The sequence below is a fragment of the Myotis lucifugus genome, unplaced genomic scaffold, assembly GCF_000147115.1.
Source record: "Myotis lucifugus unplaced genomic scaffold, Myoluc2.0 scaffold_36, whole genome shotgun sequence".
NCBI classification, from domain to species: domain Eukaryota; kingdom Metazoa; phylum Chordata; class Mammalia; order Chiroptera; family Vespertilionidae; genus Myotis; species Myotis lucifugus.
In genome coordinates this window covers 6,394,609-6,413,528 of record NW_005871084.1, presented here as the reverse complement: position 1 = coordinate 6,413,528, position 18,920 = coordinate 6,394,609, and the positions used below count along the sequence as shown (strand labels likewise).

General features: G+C 37.6%; 1 protein-coding gene across 4 annotated transcripts; it reads right to left on the bottom strand.

The window, feature by feature from the left end:
- Positions 1-256: 256 nt before the first annotated feature.
- SERPINB10 (serpin family B member 10) lies at positions 257-18,399 on the bottom strand. Of its 4 annotated transcripts, none has more exons than XM_023752661.1 (9): positions 18,247-18,399; positions 14,727-14,903; positions 12,505-12,570; positions 11,920-12,057; positions 10,814-10,931; positions 6,600-6,742; positions 4,809-4,964; positions 1,838-2,122; positions 257-1,315 (listed from the first exon to the last, which is right to left on the bottom strand). In XM_023752661.1, the coding sequence occupies exons 2-9, from the start codon at positions 14,892-14,894 to the stop codon at positions 1,283-1,285; spliced, it is 1,107 nt and encodes a 368-aa protein (XP_023608429.1). In that variant the 5' UTR covers positions 14,895-14,903; positions 18,247-18,399; the 3' UTR covers positions 257-1,282. The 4 variants fall into 4 exon arrangements, with proteins under 4 accessions (XP_023608429.1, XP_023608428.1, XP_014309932.1 ...); XM_023752660.1 differs by lacking the exon at positions 257-1,315 and adding an exon at positions 17,581-17,727 and having other exon boundaries at positions 1,576-2,122; positions 18,247-18,394; XM_014454446.2 differs by lacking the exon at positions 257-1,315 and adding an exon at positions 17,675-17,727 and having other exon boundaries at positions 1,576-2,122; positions 18,247-18,394.
- Between the last annotated feature and the right edge of the window lie 521 nt (positions 18,400-18,920).

Here is an 18,920-nt window from a genome sequence, read left to right as displayed (position 1 = left end):
TATTTCTAGTTGAAATCTCACTAGTAAAAAACCATTCATCCTCTTGAAAGTCAGTTCTTTCTGCAAGCTAATTTTTTCTAAATGTTGTATTTTTAACATTTTTACGGTTTGAAGCCCACCAAATGTTTTCTGTTTGGAAGATTTTTATGAAGTTTTGAAATTGTATTTCCACGTTTAAATGCAAATATATGAGAGTTTTAATTTTTTTTAGTAATAAAATCATCTAATGATGGAAAAAATACACAAATAGATGTTCTCAAAAGGATCACTCCACATTCTTTAAAAAAAAAAGTTGATTTCTCATTTACAGACAATGAGCACCTTTACCTACAGGCAACCTAATACCCCAAGGCTGAGATTCAGACTTCTTTGAAGGTATGGCTGACACAGAAATGTGCCTTCTGCCAGTGGCAAAGAAATTTGCCAGAGATCAGAACTAGTTCACAGAAGCTGTCTGCCCTTACAGGAAGGTGTGGGCAATCTACAGCTGGCCTATGGAAGCAAAATGCCAGGCAGAAAATCCCCACAAGTGATTTCTTTCATTGCGACTTAATATGAGGTGTTTCATAAAGAGATGATAAAATATCATATATATTACAATTTTCCATCTTTATAGCTAAGACATAGTCATTTGTTTAGTACATTTTCTTGTACTCATTTATATAATAATATTCAGGTCTGACCCACTCTTCCATTTGTTAAATAAAGTCAAACAAGCAATCTAGAGTGACACAATCAATCTTCTCTAAAAGTAGAATAACAGCTGGTGAGACTACCAGTAAGCAGTTTCTGGAGAGCCGAAGCACTCACCTAGGCTCTGTCCTGGTGCTTCTCCCCTGAGACCTCTCAGCTTCATATTCCCAGCTTTAATAAATGTACTCTAAAAATTACTTGGACTTGGACTGTGAAATCTTTCCTGCACAAAGTCAAGAACCCACGCATTACAGGCCAACCCTGCTCAGAGCTTGCTCCCTTTCCGGTGACACTAATATCTAACATGACCAAGCCACATCTGTGAAAACTAAGAAGCCAGTATTGGTACATTGCTAAGTAAATTCCAAATTTCATTTGGCTTTCACTAGCTTTTCCATTAATGTCAAGAGTATTTTTAAATAGATAACAGAAAAGGGGGATTTAATTTTCCAGTAGTAATTTATGAACTGTCAAAATTATACTTCTAAAAAATTCTTGTTTATCAATATATCATCTTTATAAAGATTTTTCTTCATTAAATGATGCATGTGAAACATAAGTGATAATACCATGACAGGCAGCTCAAGAATTATAAGGCGTTCAGTTGAATAGCATAGTAGTTCTGAAATGTAAATAAAAGCCACATTAAAAAAAAATGTCTAGTGGTAGAAATAAAATTTGCCATTCTTTCTAGCCATAAAGATATGACAGTATCCAGGTTTCTTAATATTAAGGAATTCATGCTTGTGCTGGCTATGATTCCCCGTGCTGTAAATAATATCTTCTCTTATTTTTACTCTTTTGTAGTCTGAGGCCTGGATGTCATTTTTTAAATATAATAAATATTATAGTAATATTTGAAAAAAAGATATGACAGTATCATTAGAATGCATTATTTCAAGATTTATTTGCTAATATTCAAATGTGAAAAATACCTAGACTGCAAACTAGTTTTTATTATAATTGTTTTTCCATCTTATGATGTATTTTTCACATTGTTTTGTTTGATGAGAAAGAAGCAGGCTTAGGGGGAGCAGAATCTCCCATAAAAGAGAATGGTATTGGTTTTGTTGTGCCTGATGAAGAAGAGGAATGGGTGGTCTGCACTGAATTCAATGGTTGGGAGTTTAATTCGATAACTCACCTCACTCCCACTACCAGCTGCAGCCTCGGTACCTTCTTCATTTATTTCCACAAAGGACTTGTGGAAAACATTGGACAGAAATAGGTTTTTCTCTGGGGACATTCCTGAGAAATCAGCCTTGCTCTGGCTAAAGGCATCGCTCATCCCCATGCTGCTTAGGGCTGACTTGAGATCATAAGACTCTTCCAGCTTGAACTTGGGAAGGTGCAGCTTCACATTATACATCTCCATCATGTCTGCGCTGGTCCACTCACTCAACTTTTCATAGGTGGCGGCCTTTTCCAGCTGCAGGTGTGGAACCAAGGGAGAAAAAGTCAGTAATTCCAAAGTGGAGTGGGAAATATTGGTTGAGTGAGATCTCTATATAATTGATGAATTATGATTACTCCCATTACCACAGTAACAAAACACACACGTATGGAAATTCTTTGGGTCACAACATCCTTCACATGGTTGACCTACAGAATCTTTGTTCTGCAGATTGATGGTTCTCAGGATGGAAGAGAATTCTATCTTGATTCATAATGAAAGTACTTCTATGATAATATGCAAAAGATGAAAAATACACTCAGATACATAAAAAATAGATATAATTTACATGTTGTCTACACAAAAGTATATACTATAGGACAAGTTGTAAGTCAGGGCACGAAAACCATTAGTGTGTTTTTTAGTTTTTTTATTGATTAAGGTATTACAAATGTGTCTTTATCCCCCCATTGTCCCCTCATGTCCCCAGTCTTGCCCTCATCCTCACCCCCTGTTGTCTGCGTCCATCGCTTATGCTTATAGGCATGCATACAAGTCCTTTGGTTGATCTCTCCCCCTTACCCCAACCCTCCCCTACCTTCCCTCTGAGGTTTGAGCATCTGATCGATGCTTCTCTGTTTCTAGATCTGTTTTTGTTCATCAGTTTGTGTTGTTCATTATAGTCCACAAATGAGTAAGATCATGTGATATGTATCTTTCTCTGACTGACTTATTTCACTTAGCATAATACTCTCCAGCTCCATCATAAAAAATAAATATAATTTGCATGTTGTCTACACAAAAGCATATACTATAGGACAAGTATGTCAGGGAACAAAAACCATTAGTTTTATTAACATGGGAGATAATTTTTTAACATAAAATCTGAGATAGAATAAGATGTCTATAATCACAACAATATGAATTTAGTAACCATAAACAATGCAAAGAAAGAAAGAAAAACCAAAAAAGATAGGGAAATCCCCAAATCTAAGAGTAATGACTTTTAAAAATTGATTAGTGCCGACCGTTTGATAGAGCGTCGGCCTGCGGACTCAAGGGTCCCAGGTTAGATTCCGGTCAAGGGCATGTACCTTGGTTGCGGGCACATCCCTACTGGGGGTTGTGCAGGAGGCAGCTGATCGATCTCTCTCATCGATGTTTCTAACTCTCTGTCCCTCTCCAGGGAAATCCCCAAATCTTAAGAGTAATGACTTTTAAAAATTGATTAGTAACATTGGTTAATAAACTTACATAGGTTTCAGGTATACAATGCTATAATACATCATCTGTATATTGTATTGTGTGTTCACCACCCCAAATCAAGTCTCCTTCCATCACCATCTATCCCTGAGTAATGACTATTTTTATAGTGATTTTGAGGGTGCTTTTTCTCCTCTTTATGTTATAAATTTTAAAATAATAAATATATATGTATGTATATATACATATGTGTATGTGGAGAAAAAATTTTTTTAGTTTTTTTTAATAACCTGTTTGTTTCAAAGTATGTGCTTTTGTTACTTTGTGAGTTTTCTAGACCCAAGTTTTGCTGTCAATGACATACTTACAAATGGCATACATTAATAATGTGACAATATCTTAAGTTCAGGAACCTGCACTCTTAGGAAGAAAGGCTTATCTTGTAAGAATGTGACTCATGGTTTAGTGTCCACACATGGTCTTATTTTTACCATCGTCTCCAGTTTCAAAAATTTTATGATACAGTGGGAACTCTTTTCTACATACTAGTAGGACCATGGAAACTTCTAAGTATAAAAAGTCTAGCACACATAAAAAATTAGGCATTGTGCAAAGAAAGACAGGCCATCTGGTGCGGAGAAATCAATGTTCAATTTAGACATGCAAACTACTCAGAAATGTCATCTGGCCAAAATTATATCAGGCTTAATAGAAATGTGGCTGACAAACAACTTAAATAATACTTGAAGATGATACTTATATAGACTATTTCTTCGAAAGACTGTCTACATGATAAAACTGTGTTTACAATTTTTGGAAGTAAATTTAATGTTTTAAAATGTACATCTAATGCTACTTTAATGCAGGTGATTAAAAAATTAATCTCCCATACTAGCCAGTTTGGCTCAGTGGATAGAACCTCAGTCCATGGACTGAAAGGTCTCAGATAAGATTCTGATCAAGGGCTAGTAACCTCAGTTGAGGCTCAATCCCCAGGCCTGGTCAGAGCATGTGCAGGAGGCAACCAATGGATGTGTCTCTCTTACATCAATGTATCTCTCTCTCAGTCTCTCCCTCAGGAACCTGCACTCTTAGAAAGAAAGGCTTATCTCGTAAGAATGTGACTCTTCTTACAAGGTAAGATAGAGAGGCTTCCACTCTCTCTAAAAAATATCAATGGAAAAATACCCTCGGGTGAGGATTAACAAAAAAAATAATAATTTCCCATTAGGTAGGTCCTGCCAGAGGGAGAAGAAAGACCTGAACGATCAATCCACACAACTTTGTGACTGACAATATCTGTATCTGTTGTTCATGTTGCTGTTTGTGGGAATACCCCAGGCTACAGGTGTCTATCAATTACTGACACTTTCTAAGGAATAGCCATATCATCCCTACAGAGTTTTGTGAAGCTGAAATGGTATTGGTTGCCTTCCTCTACAAGTTAGGAGACAGGGAGGCCATATTACATGGGGGTAAACACCAGAATCATCCTCATGTCAGACAGATGATGTCTTACCTGATCCAGCCCACTGATGTCTTCTGGCAGCAGTATGAACAGGCTGAGGTCACGGCTCTCATAGTAGAGTTGAAGGCCGATTGCTTGTGGATTTTCTATGTGAAAAACGGGAAGCTTTTTTTTCATCGACATCATTTGCACTGGTTTGCTTGTAGTCTATAGAAAATAAGTAGCAAAGTCACTGAGGAGGTGTTCCACCAAATCCTTCATTCTTTATCATCATTGGTCCCCAGGAGTCTTGGGCATGGGCTAATTTGGTGATCCTCTGCTAAATACTGAATAAAGTTACTCAGACTTTGCTCTCTGGAAATATGTCTTCTACTGGATAGCATCATTAACAGGTGATATGGAGTTTCATTCTCTAACATTATTGTGGCAACATGTATATATCATAGTTGCTGATTCTATCAAACACTTAAAAGAGTATATAATCTTATGCAAACTATGTAAGTGCCAATGATTCAGACACTGAATAAGGTGTGTTTCAAAGGCAAACATTTCAGTATCATAAAAATGGAAATTCACTAAGAGAATGAAGAGATAAGCAATAGACTAGGAGAAAATATTTACAAAACACACCCAATAAAGGACTGGTATGAAAAATTTACAAAGAACTCTTAAAAACTCAGTGGTAATAAAGCAGACAACCCAATTTTAAAAATAGGCAAAAGATCTGAACAGACACCTCCTCAAATAAAGAGAGAGAGAGAGAGAGAGAGAGAGGGAGAGAGAGAGAGAAGTGAGATTATGTTTTGAGACTCCCGGGTTGCCACTCTAGGACATGTCAGTTTCTCTTATTTACATGAGTCAATGCTAACACAATTCACATTTTACTGGAACTAGTTTGGAAGGCTTTCCTCTCACTTGCAACTGAAAACTCCTGCTGAATATACCAAGGTGACTATCTAGCTCATTTCTGGTTAGCCTGCCCCATTATTATCCCACTGACTGGGAACTGCTTATTGCATACATCCACAGGATTTCAGCAATAGGTCCTCAGCAGCACTGCTTGTATGAGATGTCCCACCCCAGACTAAACAACTTGTGCAAACTTTGTCCAATCAGTTCCTTTCCCAGGAATTTTGGAATGAGATCTATTATACTGTCTTGCGAATGGAAGAGGTGTGTGGGTCATTGCCAACTGGGAAGAAGAGGAAGTTAGACCTCAGCTTGAGAGAAGAATGATGAGAGAAACAGTTGAAAAGGTAGAGAATGAATCCTGATGACATTTGGATCCTTGTTTCCATGCAAGTCCAAGTTCCAGCCACCTGCCGGCCCTTGGATTCTATGAGATATACCTGTCATCTTATGTTTGTTTCCATTTTTGCTGTAGTGGGTTCCTAGTACAAAAACAAGTGTGTTATGTCCTAGCATGAATAGAAACCTTAATGAGAGAGGTGATTTTTTAAAATTTTTGTTTCTTTTTTTGGTAGAAGCTAGTATAGGTTTAGTAGAACAAAAACAGAAGTAATAGTGAAGACTTTCGGTTCTAGTAGACTTCTAACTTAATCACTTAACCACACTGTATTGCTCACCTGGGAAACAAATATAACTTCTTTCTCTAGCTTACTTGTAGCAAGGTCTGAGTGATAAAATATGTGAAGAGTCTATTTTTAGAGAAAAGGAAATTTCAAGGTGGGATGAAATTGGGAATGCTCACTTTAGCCATCTGTGCCCTAGTAAAAGCCATACTTTATAAGAATATATATTTAAAAAGAGGGGTGAATTTAAAATAGGATCCCCTTTACAATGCCACGTGAAAATCCATGCTGATTATTAAATTATTCCTACCTTGTTTATTCTGAAAGGCTTTTCTGTGGTGTCTTGGACTAAGAATTGATGTTCCCAGGTTCCTTTAAAGTAAAGGGCATTCACCAGGACCATTCTGGTTGCAGAATCTACAGCATTATCAGGTAGGAGATCCAGGATTTTTCCTACAAGAGCAAAAGGACAGATTTCAAATGGTATAGTTAGATCTCGATGATATCACACTTACAAAAATGATGATTATGAAATATTATAATCCAAACCAGGAAGTCACCTTTTTAAAAATATATTTTTATTGTTTTCAGAGAGGAAGGGAGAGGGAGAGAGAGATAGAAACATCAGTGATGAGAGAGAATCATAGATCATCTGCCTCCTGCATGCCCCCTCCCAGAGACTGAGCCCTTAACCCAGGCATGTGCCCTGACCGGGCATAGAACTGAGACCTCCTGGTTCATAGGTTGATGCTCAACCACTGAGCCACACTGGCCAGGCCAGGAAGTTAGCTTTGGTAGAATACTATGAACAGATCTTATTCAAGTTTTATCAGTTGTCCCAATAACTTCTTTTTCTGGACTAGAAAATGATCCAAGTTCTCAAGCTGTGCTTAGTTGTCATTTCCTCTTAGTTGTTAGTCCTCTTTAACTTGGAGTGTGGGAAACGAGTTAAGTCGGCTCGCGTGAATTGCGCGTACTCCGCGGGAGCCGTCTTTAACTCGGTTCATATAGATTTGCGGTGGAGTGCGGGAAACGTGTAAACTCGGGCCGATTGTAACTGCGTATTACCAAATATTTGTTTGTAATCCACCCTTTTGGTGGATGGAACAAAACCAAAAGACAGAGCCATCTTATATTTTGGCGGGAAATTCACCCGCACTCCAAGTTTAACCTGGGAGAGTTTCTCAGTCAACACCTGTCTTCCATGACCTTGATAGTTTTGAAAAAGTTTTATAAGAATGTCCATCAGCCCTAGCCGGTTTGGCTCAGTGTACAGAGCCTCCACCTGCAGACTCAAGGGTACCGGGTTCGATTCCAGTCAAGGGCACATGCCCAGATTGCAAGCTTGGTCTCCAGTAGGGGAAGTGCAGGAGGCAGCCAATCAATGATTCCCTCTCATCATTGATGTTTCTATCTCTCTCTTCCTCTCTAAAATCAATAAAAATATATTTTAAAAAATGAATGTCCATCAATTCTTAGTTCAAATTTGTCTGATGTTTCCTCAAAGATAATATTTAGGTTAAAGATTTTTTTTTTGAATGCTACCATTGTGGGTTTGTATCCTCCAACCCCTGAAGAGATGCAAACTGGCTCTTGTGAGCCTTTGCTATGGGCTCCAACATACCCCTCAACCGCTAGTCTTCACAGGGGCATCTCCCAAACACTGTGCAGCTTTATTTAAAAGTTCTAAGGGCAGCACTTCTAGAGATTCCACTAGCTCTGAGGTGTGGCTTGAACATGTCTACTCAAAACAAAACAAAACAAACATCCCCCCCATGAAACAGACCTTTAGGTTTTAGAAATTAAATATAAATTTGGTTTTCAATGCTGATGTGAAAATTTCCTGAAACTTTCATATTTGTTTTTTATCTGATTAAAGACAGTATATTAAACTTAATTTGAAAAATTGTTGATGATTTAACCTGGGGAGTCATGTGTCATTTTTTAAATATGGTTTTTGCACAGAAGTTGTTGTTCTTTAAGCTCTGTGTCATACTAAGTGAATTATTCTATCATTTGATAGAGTTGTAGATGCAAATAGAGAGCATATCGAGGACTGAGGTTTACACAGGTTGATCTCAAGTTAGTTGACATCCAGATGATTTAAGTTTCATTGCCTTGTTCTCTGGGTTCATACGTTTTCAAGGAGCATAGCCTCTTGCATCCACAGCCGTGTTGTTAGTTTATTTGACAAAGGATGTACAAAATGTATTTACAGACAACTTCAAAGTAATGCAGAGCAAGTGGACTCTTCTAAGAAATGTTCTACTATCCTCTTCAGAGTTAAAGTGCCACCTACTGGCTTGCTCATTGCACACATCCTTGGTAGCTCTAGTCTAGGTAATGGGAAGGGCATAGGCTTCACAGATATTCAGGTTACTGGTAAGTCCTGCTGGGCACATATTAATGTGACACTAGAGCAGGGGTGGGCAAACTTTTTGACTCGAGGGCCACAATGGGTTCTTAAACTGGACCGGAGGGCCGGAACAAAAGCATGGATGGAGTGTTTGTGTGAACTAATATAAATTCAAAGTAAACATCATTACATAAAAGGGTACGGTCTTTTTTTTTTTTAGTTTTATTCATTTCAAACGGGCCGGATTCGGCCCGTGGGCCGTAGTTTGCCCACGGCTGCACTAGAGGGTCCTATTTGCCAAGCGCATGATAGATTTTGAGATTACAAATATGCACACAATAACCTTCCCCAATTCCTCACATTTTAGGAGCTTATAGACTATAAGGAAAAAAATTGTAGCAACACATGACTGGTATTATCTTGGAGAATTTGACTCTGAATGCCGTGTGTTCCGGTAGTTCATGCGGCTATTTGGAAAAAGACCTATTTGAAGGGCCAAGGAAAGAAGCTTCTTTCAAGTGATTCAGATAGAACTTAGGCATGCCAAAGAGTTTCTAGCAATGTCTCCATAAGGATGCAACAAAGTCAAAGTTCCTGAATAGCTGATCAATTTTTTACTTAAACTGATGTTGAATAGCTGCCAAATAGCAGATATTTGTGTCCAATGTGTAAAATAACATACAGAAAAATTTCAGCTTTCTCCCTCATTGGAAGGTTCAACTTCTAAGAAATAGAGTCCACAGGGCCAGCGGTAGGAATGTAGACATGAAATTAGGGAAACAGGGACTTAAAAGACTGACCACATCCAGGGCGGGCATAATTGTGAGGACCTCTTACTGGATGAGTGCTATGACAACAGAGGATTTTTCAAAGTGTGCCCATTGTGTATTTTGACCATATAGTGACCATAATCTGAAGTTTACTCTTTCCTCCATAATTTAAAGTATTTGTTCAGTTCTTCTAAAACATCTGTGTTGTTGAATATGGTAGCCACCAGACACACAAGTCTACTTAAATGTAAATTAAAATGAACTAAAATTTAAAAATTCAGTTCCTCTGTTGAGTTAGCCACATTTCAAATCATCTCTGGTCACATGTGGATAGAACATGTGACCGTATCAAATTGGGCAACGCAGATGTATGGCACATTTGTCATCACAGGAAGATTTCCAGGACAGCTCTGTCATCTAGACAGTTATCATTCCCCTGGAGTGTGCCAACCCCACTGGGGAAGCATGACAAGGACAAAGCTATGCAGCATCTGATGACAGGTCTCCTCTCAGGTCTAAAAGGCTTTTCTGGGTGAAAAGGTAGCAGATTACTTATTTGCTCATAGCCTCCCTATGTGTAGGGTTCCCAACTGTCTTCCAGACAACATACTTGACACTGGGCTAAAGATTTAAGACCAGAGATCTAGTTCAGTCCCTTACTATTCTTCTACCCCTTACTATTCTCCTACCTTTTCCATGGTGAATTTGAGTTGCATATTACAATGGGCTGTTCCTTCTACAGTCTTATTTGGTCCTCTTGTAAACTGGAACAGTGCAAGTACCCAGTAAATGCTGGCTAATTCTAATTCTAAAAGAGTCAACTTTTGGATGACTCAAAATCAGGAATGAGTTCAATATAATGGTCATTTTTGCCTCACCATGGCTTTTGAAAGTTACATGAAAAAGGAACTGAGAATTTAGGGCTGCCAATTTCCTCAATTCACTCCAATGAACATTAATTTTCTGAATAACAACTATGAGTGGGCCTTTTATATGTTATTTATTCAAAGCTGAAACTAGAGCTATTATGTGTGGGATCCTTCAGGGGAGGCAGATGAAATGAAGCATCAGAGTTAATTTCAATAACACTGTGGACAGTGTAACAATAAACAATGCTTGTCCCTAGCCTCTTTTGCTCAGTGGATAGAGTGTCAGCCTGTGGACTGAAGGGTCCCTGTTTTGATTCCAATCAAGGGCACATGCCTAGGTTGTGGGCTCCATCCCTAGTGTGGGATGGTGGGATGTTTCTCTCTCTCTCTCTCTCTCTCTCTCTCTCTCTCTCTCTCTCTCCCTCCCTCTTTCTCTCTCTCTTCCTTCCTCTCTGAAATCAATAAAAAATATTTTTTTAAACCAATGCTTGGAGAGAGCATGCAGATGGGCACCTTGGTGACAGCTTACCCTCAGTCTGGCTTTCAACCCAAGAGTTGATCTCCTTTCTGATTTGGTCAGAAGCTCCCAAAAAGTTCACAAGCTGTGGCTCTGCACCAAAGTATGCTTTCATGTCTTCTAAATATTTCTGAAAGATACAGGTAAAATTTCCTTTGTAGAGTTTTTCCAAAACTGAGAAATCAAGTCTATTTAGGTTATCAAAAAGCTAGATAGAAGAAAGCTAGATAGAAGAACAATTGCACACACACACACACACACACTGCTCCCTTCTCTCTTTCCCACTCCTGTTTTGGTCAAAGACTATACTCCTCCTCTTTAAAGTTTTCTGGGCTCTGACTAGCCATGAAAAACTCCAGGTATAGAAGGAAGGTCTGCCACCCACAGCTCTGACATTACTGCTTGAAATCTCAAGATAGGTTTATTGATTCTACTGCTATCCCTCCACCCTGCGCAATGTCCTTGCTTTTTGTCCACTGGACCCCTCTGTCCTCCTGCTCCTTTCTAAGATGTGCCAAAGATGTAATGGACAAATATGAGACAAGTAAATGCTTGCCCTGGCTCCTGGGTAGACCCCTCTGAGAAGCCTTTGATTCTGAACTGAGGATGAAGTCATGGCCTGCTCCATGGAATTCCAACCACTCAAGAAGGGACAAAGTTGATATTATTCCATGTTAAGAATCTTCCATAATCTCTAAAGTCATGATGGAAAATGACTTGTCTGATTCCAATGTCAGCTTTTCTCTCCATTACACAGTTTCCAGGCATATTCCTGTGTCCAACATCACCTTCTGCTCCTTCAGTTTTACCCTACATCCAAACTCTACATATTTTATTCCATTTCCCATGAAGCAAATGTTGGCACACAGATTACATAAACCACATTTATATGTTACTACTTTGGATAAAGATCTGCTCACTAGACCTGGTTTGAGACTTATTATTGGTTTTCTTTACAACTAGACACTTATTGGTTGGTCTAAATGATTGTTTACCAGAAATGTTGACCACATTAAGGTTGTCCCTGGGATCCCTAAAGAAATGTACAAAGAGTTCATTGTTTGATCTCACATGGCTCTTTCTTTCCCATCAACTTTAAATAACATATTTGCACTCACTTTGAGAAATGGGTAAGTTTTTTCTGCATATATCCCATTGGCTGTTTTAAGTACATAGGCATTACTGGGATTGTTGATTTCGGAGATGAGTGTTTGGAAATTGGAGTGTATTTCTTCAGCCTTCCCCAAGTTGAAATCCTTTAAAAGAAAAGGGATTAGTCTAATAAAAACACTGAACAAGAATCGTATATATAGGAACATCCTACAACTAAATGAAATAATTTGGTGTATTGTGAACAAAAAGATGAAATTAATTATAAAATATATAAATGTTTTCTCTAATGTTATCAGGGCAAAAACATAAAAATAATTGAGGGCATCGTTTTCTTCACAGTTACTTTGCAAAAGCAGGAATAATTTTGAAAGTAGAGCAGTTTTGAAAGAGAAGCAAAAGAGGAGAAGAGATAAGGTTAAAAAAGATAACCCTTCCAAAAAGTGTAGACATTCTGTGTTACAAAAAAAATTTTAACATATGTTTCTAAGAATATTTACCCAGTAAAGTTTGCTTAAATTAGCCATTAACATGCGGATGCTAAAAGTGGTTTCCTCCTTATCAGCAAATGGATATTAAAATATAAAATATACCGTTTTCCTTTTCTTTTCACTTTCAGGATAAGATTTGATGTCCTGATCTCTGTTAAATTGAAGCACCTGTAATTTCAATAAAAAGACAATATTTGAGTGCACTTTGCAGAGAAATAATCATATCAAACACACCTTGATAAATACATTGCTACAGAACATATAATTAATGAACCAAGGGGGTTCTGATTTGATTTAACAGTATGTTAGCTGAACTAGTACCCTAGGTCAAGAGTTGCTTTTAGCCCAGCCAGCATGGCTCAGTGGTTGAGCATGGACCTATGAACCAGGAGGTCACAGTTCGATTCCTGGTCAGGGCACATGCCTGGGTTGTGAGCTCCATCCCCAGCATGGAGCATGCAAAGGCAGCCAGTCAATGATTCTTTCTCATCATTGATGTTTCTATCTCTCTCTCCCTCTCCCTTCCTCTCTGAAATCATTTTTTTTAAAAAAAGAGTTGCTTTTAAATAAAATTTTTAAAAGTCTGATTTAAGTTGCTCTTTATTTTAATATTTTATATAGGACATTTAGGATGATGTTGGAAATGCCCTTAGAGGTAAAATTCTCTTGTTTCCCAAGTTTCATTTTTATCTATGGTTGCTTTGAAAAGAAGGCTAGGTGTTCAATTGAGTCCAATTAGCAATTTGAGCAAAAGTCACCACCCAATTATCTGGAAAATGCAAGGGTTCTAATTGTTTTTCCTAGGTTAATGCTTTTGTTCCCATTGTCTATCACCACTTGACATATGGATGCATTCTTTATTTACACCCCAGAGTTTTATTTGCAGGTTAATAGGAAGGATGTGGGCACCCTTGTTCCCCCTGAATTGTACAACAGTAAAAAAACAAAGCGATAATTCCATCTACCACATCCTGACCCAGCTCACAGTGAGGAACAAAGTCTGACCAAAGCTCCTGCTGACACACAGTGACAGCACAGGGACCATTTGCCATAGGGAAAAGGGGTGCAAACTGAAGCTATTAATGTTTAAATATATATGAAATAAAACAAGGGCAAGAAACACCCAGCAATATATTTATATGAAACAGACCAAAAGTGAAATTCACCTTAGATTGATTCTATCGCTGAATGGTTAAACCTCTGATAATTAATTATTAACCAGGATTCTGTTGTTGCTGTTTTAAACCCCATAGTATCTTGTGAACTACAAGAATAAAGCTGATAGCCTAAGCCTAAATTCACAGAATATATATTCTGCCTGTCTTACCCAGAATTACTGGCTATACCCATGTCCATACTTGGCACAGAAGACAACTTCTTGTGTGGAAATTCTGTCATTTGGTCTTTCCACTGTTGTATGATTTAGGGCTGGATTTATTCTTTTTTGGTTTATTTTTATTTAAAATACACACACATATATGTATAAATTTACACATGCATGCAAACACATATATGTGGCTATTTTATTATGTTGTTTATCTATGCTTACACATACACACATATATACACTATGTTTTGAGGATGCTTATTCCAAATCAGTAATTGCTTATACAATAATATTGTTTTGCATTTTCATGCTCCAAATAGGCGTTTTAAATTCATCAAAACAAATAGGGATTGAAAAAGGAAACAACCAAGGTACAAAGAACAGAATTCACTTGACTTTTCTATTTGTGTTTTCAAGAAAATCCTTCTGAAATTCAAAACATACTAATTCTACTATTTAATGTTTGAGCCATTACTTCTTGAAATGTCTTGATAATCCAAATAAAATAATTTTTGGTGTTGAACCAAACTTGATAAACTCATCATCTCTATGTATGATTTTGCTAGAGAATACAGGTTCTTAAATGGTTTTCCTAGCAAATCAACTTCCTTTCCCAGACTTCTTTTTATGGTCTATAAAACTTTTTAAACTATATTTTTATTTATTTCAGAGAGGAAGAGAGAGGGAGAGAGAGATAGAAACATTAATGAGGAAAGAGAATCATTGATCAGCTGCCTCCTGCACGCCCCACACTGGGAATCAAGCCCACAACTTGGGCATATGCCCTGACCGAAAATTGAACTTTGACCTCCCGGTTCATAGGTCAATGCTCAACCACTGAGCCACGCCGGCCAGGCTAGAAAACTTTTTAAAGTGCAACTTTTGTTTTGGAGGATATAGTTATAAAGTGTGAGCTATCTGGAATTTGGAAGAAAAATGAAGATAAAAGGTAAAGAAAACATTTTGTTTTAAGGCAAGACTGAGCTTTGCCACTCACCTGGGCTATTTGGGATGCAGTGGTATATCTGGTGCCCAAATACACCATGGCTAAGGAGGTTGAGATGCCCCAAGGAGAAAAGAAAATATTTTTACCCTCAGCAGACTCAGCTAGCTTTTTGCTAAATTCCAGGGCAAATTGGTTGATTGATTTTGTTAGAGAATCCATTGGGAAAATCTAAAAAAAAAAAAAAGGAGAGAAAGAGAGACCATGTTAATAATTTTAATAATCCTTTCCATTCATGTTAATAATTTTAATAATCTTTTCCATTCATTTCACTTTTGTAAAAACAATTTGTTAGCTTATATATTACTTTTTAACTATACTTCAGTGAAATGACACAAATATATATTATCCAATTTGTATTCATAAGACCTAAATGGACTTATGGGCTTTAAAAGCATATTAAGTCCAACATTATTAGTTTACATATTGGAAAACTGAAGTCCAGGGTGTTTAAGAAAATTGTTTCAAATTTTAGTGCTGATGTACATCCGAGAACATTTGGGTTCTGGTGTGTCAGCAGCTCCGTGTTGAGACTGTCACGATGAAAGTGGCAGTGGAACCAGGCCCCCTCTCAGCCAGTGCCTCTTTTCAATACACTGCACTACTGCTGACTTTGCACAGAACATGAGAAATAAGGATGCATCGCTTCAACTTTGTACTTTTTCTCACCCACTTTCATCCATATTTTTATTTTTTAACCTTATTTACCACTTTATATATGATATTCCTGTTTCCTAGAATGCCTTTTCTCCTCCTTTATTAAAATCCAACTCTGTCCAAGTACCTTCTTTTCCCCTGAAAGCTTTTCCTGACCTTTGGGGTAAACAGGAGCATGTCTGCCACCAGGTCCCATAACATAGCTCTGGCCACGTACTTGACATTTGTCACACTGCTAGTTCTATCTTTCCAACTCCAGGGTAAGTTTCTCCAGAGCGAAATTTTCTTATGCTACTTCATACATCCCACATCTATTAATCGCACTTTGCACAAAATGGATTCATAGGAATACTTTGTGCATCATGTTCATTGTTGGGCTCTAGCGACCCTTTTTTGTTTTGTTTTGTTTTGTTTTTAACTCCTTAAACTTGAAATCATGCACAATTTAATGGGAAATGCTTGTCGAGACATAGAGAAACCAAGATTTTTTTGCCTTTATTCTCACTCACTTTTGACCCTCTGAAACTGGTCTTCTTGAACAAAGGAACTCAGGATTTCTCTCTCTCTCTCACTTTTGATATTATATTCAACTTCTAAATATCACCTTTAGTTACCCTAATATTTTAAGTCTTTTCGAACCGGGTCTCTATTTTTAAAAATACCAGTTAAATTTACTGTCACTTTATAATCAGATAATGTCTCAACCTTGTTAAATGATTAAAAATAAATCAAATTCCTGGGCCTGGAACCTCCTAAAATATTGTCTAAAACTTAGTCTCCCACTGACACCACCGGACCCTCTGAGGAAACCAGAATGAGAACTTGAGAAAAGCCAGTTCTCCCTCGTCAAATAGTTGGATCAAGAGAGAGGCGTGTGTAGGCAAAGTCTTGGTTTCATCATGACTGGGATTAAATGATACCATTGAAATTACTCTTAGCCACAGTCTTGTACTTAACAAAACAGCTTCCAAGCCTCTAAATCATGTCCTAGTTCCAGTTCCTGCCTATTCCAGAGGCTGATGCTAATCCTAGGCTGACATTGTTGATTAAAGGAAAAGAAAAAAAAGTCGAGTTTTATAGTAATGCTACACCCTCATAAAACATTAGAAACTTTCCTGTGAGTATTTTGTTTCTTATCAGATTCAATGCCAACTTGGAAATAACCTCTCTCTTTCCTTTAGGGTGATATTTATTCAGATAATGCTTTTTTTGCTGCCTATATACTACTTTGTCTTTTTAGAACTCATGCATCACATTCATATGGAAAATGTTTGGCTGGTTAGCCAAACCATACCCAACATAAAGGGAGAAGAAGAGAAAATACTATCTTAGGGTCTGGGATTTTTATCTTTCTAACTAGTTATTCTAGAATTTAGTTACTTATAACAAATTCCTACAAACAATAATTCTTTCCAATGAAAGAGCTAATTTCTTGTGGAAAGCTAATATTCAGTTACCTCCCACATCATGAATTCTCTCATTAATATCATTATTAATATATCATATGTAGCCCATATATATTAGCTCATATACAACAGAAAAAAATTTTTTCACAGAAATTTACAGAAGTGCTAAGCCAGTCATTAGTAAAGTTTAACTCAACAGTGGAATGTGTTTTCTGAAGGAAGTGAAATTTCAGGATGCGATTTTACAGGAAATAGTTTGTCCATATAAATGTTGTACATTTTTTTTCAGAGAAGACTATAAATCTCTAAATCAGAAGCCTATTGTGCCTTTTTTTAGAATGAAATGCTCTTTTGCTCAATCTGTAAAGGGGCTTAGGGGAGAACTATGGAAATAGGAAAATGATTATGTCTTTCAGCAGAATGTCTCATTGTAAATACACATACTCTTGCATATCAGAATTGGAAAGAATTTCAGAGTCCCTCTAATCCAATTGCCTCATTTTATCAGCTAGGAAACTAAGGCCCAGAGACGTTAAATGTGCCGACCAGCAGGCACAGTGATCCCATAGCAGAGTTATCACTACAATCCCGTTCTCTGGATTCTGAATATACTTTGTTTTGTCATTGTATTTCATTGTTACTAAGATTTTAATGGTAAATCAAGGAAGTGGGTTATGAAAGAAGATGGACAAGAGGAGGGTGAAAAGAGGAATGATGAGGAGGAGGATGGCATGGGAAGGAGTCCCGTGCCCTTTTCCACAAGAGGAGGTCCAAAGTCCCTTTACTTCCTCATGATCCTGATGATGTTTTCATCTACTTCATGGAGTTGAGCATATCAGAAGATGACATCTCTCAGCCCCCCAGCATGTCTATATTCACCTAATGCTGTTTTCCAAAGGAAGTAGAAGCTTGGGGTGTTTTATGATGAGCACCTAGCATAAGGTTGGGAGGAGAGGAAGGATTTATATTATTCGAGGAAAGAGGGGAAAGATAATGGCTAATGGTATGGTGGCCAAGGCAGGAGTGTAGAGAGTCAAGCCATTAGTTCCACACATTAATGACTAGGATCAAATTCATGTTGCCAAGTGAAGGATTTGGGCTCAATTATTCTGAGAAGATTCTATTTCTCTGCCTAGGGTGACAGATACAGAAGTAGCAAATCCAGAAATGTGACTGAAAAAAACTTCATTCATAGTTTCACAATCCTAATAAAACTATTTTTCTAGCTTCTTTGGAAATGAATGCTCTCTCCCCCTTAGCCCTCTTTCCAGTAGAAACATTGATCCAGCTCGGGGTTAAATCTCTCTGTCTTGCACAGAATTCCCGGGGAATGGAGCTCTATATACTATTTCTGTTTCTGGGGCTCTTGATCATTTGTTATTGAGCTAGGCACTTCAACAAAGAAGGAAAACATAAATAAACTTTTTTAAACAAAGAAGTATTTACAATACCTTGTTTTCTTCCCCTGGAGCAGAAGTGGAAATTCGTTTCTAAAGTAAGAAATTGTGGCTGAGTTAAGTAACTTTTAACTGTAGGAACTTAAAAAAGCGGTAACACCTCCCTCTTCTTAGCCCCACCCCTTTGATTCACTTTCACAAGCCGGTACACTCCTCCTTTCAGGTTCATCGTGGCCAGAAGCTCAAATCAAAAGACAGAGAAACAGATGAGCAAGGTTTTGCCTGCATTCTTTAATTACTCATATTTTCCATGTCTGTCCACATGTGGAGACCTGAATTCTGACAAATTGTAACTCACAGTTTCCTTACTTAATCTCTTCTCTAATCTGCCAAATGGAAGTAATTACAGTGCTTCTTAAGAAAAAAAAAAAAGAAAGAAAGACTCAAATTAGTGGGATAACAATGGACAATAAAATGAAAATATTACTGGTGAAGTATTTACTGCGATAGCACCTCTTCCCATTTATGTTGGTGTAGAAACCCAAGAATAACTATGATGAGTGGGATGTCCATCTCCCTGCCCCAGGCACAAGGGGTCTGGATCAGTTACTGAGTCTGATGGTGCTTCATCAGTTTCTAGTTCTCTTTTGTTTCTCCTTATAAATGTTCCCCTCACTTCTCCACCATATTTATTGGAAAGGAAGATAATAGGGTATAGTTTTATTTTC